General features: G+C 51.5%; 1 protein-coding gene across 1 annotated transcript in view; it reads left to right on the plus strand.

Annotated features, from left to right (window-relative positions):
- Positions 1-3,104, plus strand: part of LOC107199104 (electrogenic sodium bicarbonate cotransporter 4) — a 19,051-nt gene that overhangs the window by 11,702 nt on the left and 4,245 nt on the right. Inside the window, exons 13-14 of the mRNA XM_033511675.1 lie at positions 1,562-1,623; positions 2,145-2,432. Coding sequence (XP_033367566.1) covers positions 1,562-1,623; positions 2,145-2,432 — 350 coding nt within the window. The remainder of the gene's footprint in view (positions 1-1,561; positions 1,624-2,144; positions 2,433-3,104) is intronic.

A 3,104-nucleotide genomic window follows, 5' to 3' on the forward strand; every position in this document is an offset into this window, starting at 1 on the left:
TCATGGTGAAGTTCTGCCCATCTCCTTCCTTCAAGAAAAGCATCCAAGACCCTCCGTCCATCTCATTCCCAACACATCAGCCATTCCAAGGAGCGCTCTCACCCGACGGGAATCGCAGCCATTTGGTTTAATTTCACCTTTTTCCTCAATCCCTGCCGTGAGCACCGCGATCCCACCGGGACCCAGAGCACCACCTGCAACCAACCCAAGCTGAGCCCCCAAACCCCACCCAGAGCCAATTCAGATTTCCCAGAGCCGGAATTCCCAAAAGGAACCCTGAGCACCCTCCGGGATCCACCCGGCAGCTCCGGCAGGAGGAGCCTTCAGCCTCCAGGGAGGTCTCCCCCTTCTCCAAGCCCCCACCCCGAGCAAACCCCGAGCAGCCCAGCGGCATCCGCACCCCAATTCCCCACCCCGCTCCTCGCCCCGGCTGCCCAAGGCAGCGCTGTCCACGCCGGATTTAAAGTTCCTCTAGAAATGATGTTTATTCCCCCCTCCATCCTTATTTTTTATTTTTAATTCCCTTTTTTTTTCCATCCCTGCTGATTTTTGATTATTATAACTGATTTGTCCCATATTTGTCTCTGCTGCACACATCAATTGGGGCTGATTTCAATCTCAAGTGAGTATCGCCTTCTAAATATTAAAACTATTTTAATATTTGATACTCTCCCCCCAACGGGGGGGTTCCGTTGTTATTTTTTTTTTTTTTTTCCCCATATATTTGACTTTTCTCTCTCTCTAAAAAGGTTTGTGTGGAGCCCTTAGGGCTCCTCTCTTTAATCCCACCGCTGCTGTGCCGCCCTTTAAAGGCGTAAAAAAATCCCCAAAATAGGGTTTGTGGAAAAAGAAAAGGTTGTGGAGGAGAAAAATGAGAACAAAAATTGATGTTTTTAGGGCCGGGTTTGTTCCCGGCAGCCCCGGGGTCTCTGCCCTAACCCGGCTTCTCCTTCGTTAATCCGCCGGGGACGGAGGCGGCGGCCGAAATTCCCGCTTGGTGAAGAGGATGGAAGAGCGGGGCGGCAAAACTTCAGGAATTCCTGAATTCCCTCTTTTAGGGGCACCCCGAGGGAAGCCGGGGGCGCTCCCGGAGCTGCGGAGCCGCGTCGCCCGAAGAGCCGAGGAGGAGAAGGCGGCGGGGGCTCAAAAAGACGGAATTTTGCGCTGATGACACCAAAACACTCCCCAAAACGATTTTTTTCTTTAAAAAAATTAATAGTGATTTTAAAAAGGCAAATTGGGATTGATTTGGGTGCCACCTCTTTAATAAAAAAACCCAAAAAAACCCCCCAGGAAGCTCCTGGAATTTTTAGGAACTGGGAAGCTCCTAAAAAATCCCCTCTGGCACTGGCCAGCCCTGGAGGGAGAAATCGCCGCGGGAGCCGCCGCATCCTCCCCGGCACCGCGGGATTAATCAGGGAGAAGTCGCTGTGGGGTTAAAAAAAGGGGGATTTCCCCCCAAAATCTCGGGATGCCGATCCCTGCCGGGCTCAGCCGGCGCGAATGCCCAAAAAGGTCGGGTTTAGCCCCAGAACCTCAATAACCGAATCCTTTCCCGCAGCCAACGCGACCTTGTTGGATGCTTCAGCTCCAGTGGCACAGAACACCACTAACGTTTCTCTGGTAAGAAACGGGATCTGCTCGTCCCAGCAGGAAATTCGGGATCGGGGAGGGCGAATCCGAGGGATTTCAGTGGGATGGGGCAGCTCCAAGTGAGGGGAACTCAAATTTGGGCTGGTTCGGGTTCCCAGCGGGGCTCAGCAGCGCCAAATCCACGCTTTTCTCCCCCGAAATTTCTATCAGCATTGTGGTTTTGGGTATCCCGGTGGCAGCAGCTCTGGAAATTCACCTTTCTTTGCATGCTGAAATGGCTCAAATTGCTCTTTTTTGGGGGTTTGGCCAGGAAATTTCAGCTCAAAACGCTGATTTTGCTCAATTCAGTTGTAAAATCTCCCTTTTCTTGCACAATGCGATCCTCAAAGTAGAAAATTTGTGGGTTTGGAAAGGAAATTTCCCTTTCTTTCCATGCTGCACCTTAAAAACACCAATTTTGCTCGATTTGGGCTGCAACTCCCCCTTTCCCTGCACACCACAGTGATTTCAGATTTTGCTAATTTTGCTTTTTTTTGGGGTTTTCTCGCCAGTCCAATGCTATCAACCTCACAGCTCTGGACTGGACCCAGCTGAGTAAGAAGGAATGTCTGAAATACGGCGGCAGCTTAGTGGGAAAATCCTGCAAATTCGTGCCCGACCTGGCCCTCATGTCCTTCATCCTCTTCTTTGGCACCTACTCCATGACCCTGACCCTGAAAAAATTCAAATTCAGCCGCTATTTCCCCACCAAGGTAAGGAAAAAACCAGGTTCTGCCAAGACTTTTGCCGAAAATGAGGGAAAACGGGAGTTTTTTGGGTGGGGGCAAAGAGCTGAAGGAAAATAAATCCCTGTTTTTAGGAGGTTTTGGTCAAAATTGGGGTCTTCCCCGAGGTTTTAGTTCCCGATTTTTGGGATTCTGTGAGACTTTGGATGGCAGCCTCCTCTCTGAACTGGTGTTGGGTTAATGGGAGGATGATTGAGGGGTGGATAATTAATGGTGGATAATTAATGGTGGATAATTAATGGTGGATAATTAATGGTGGATTATTATTAATGGTGGATAATTAATGGGTAAGAACTGTTGGGATGGTGGATGAGGAATGGGTGGGATGATCCCATCCACCAGCCCAGAGCCCGATGGACATCAGTGACCAGGGGTGTCCAGGGGTCCCCGTTGCGGTCAGGGTTAATTAATGAGCTCATTAACGATGGAAACGAAGGGGTCAAGGGCACCCTCAGGAGGTTTGCAAGGGACAATCCCGAAGGATGGGGACATCCAGAGGGACCTGGACAAGCTCCAGGGGATCTCGTGGGGTTTGGCCATGCCTGGGATGGATCCAGGCTGGGGATGAAGGGATGGAAAGGAGCGTTGGGAGAGGGATTTTGGGAGGGCTGAGGGGCTGGACGTGACCCCAAAGGTGCCCTGGGCTGACCCCCAGCTCCGGGGGGATTCTGCCCCCCTCGGCCCCGCTCAGGTGAGACCGCACCTGGAGGATGTGGAGCTGCTGGG

Source organism: Parus major, unplaced genomic scaffold, assembly GCF_001522545.3.
Source record: "Parus major isolate Abel unplaced genomic scaffold, Parus_major1.1 Scaffold434, whole genome shotgun sequence".
Taxonomy (NCBI): Eukaryota; Metazoa; Chordata; class Aves; order Passeriformes; family Paridae; genus Parus; species Parus major.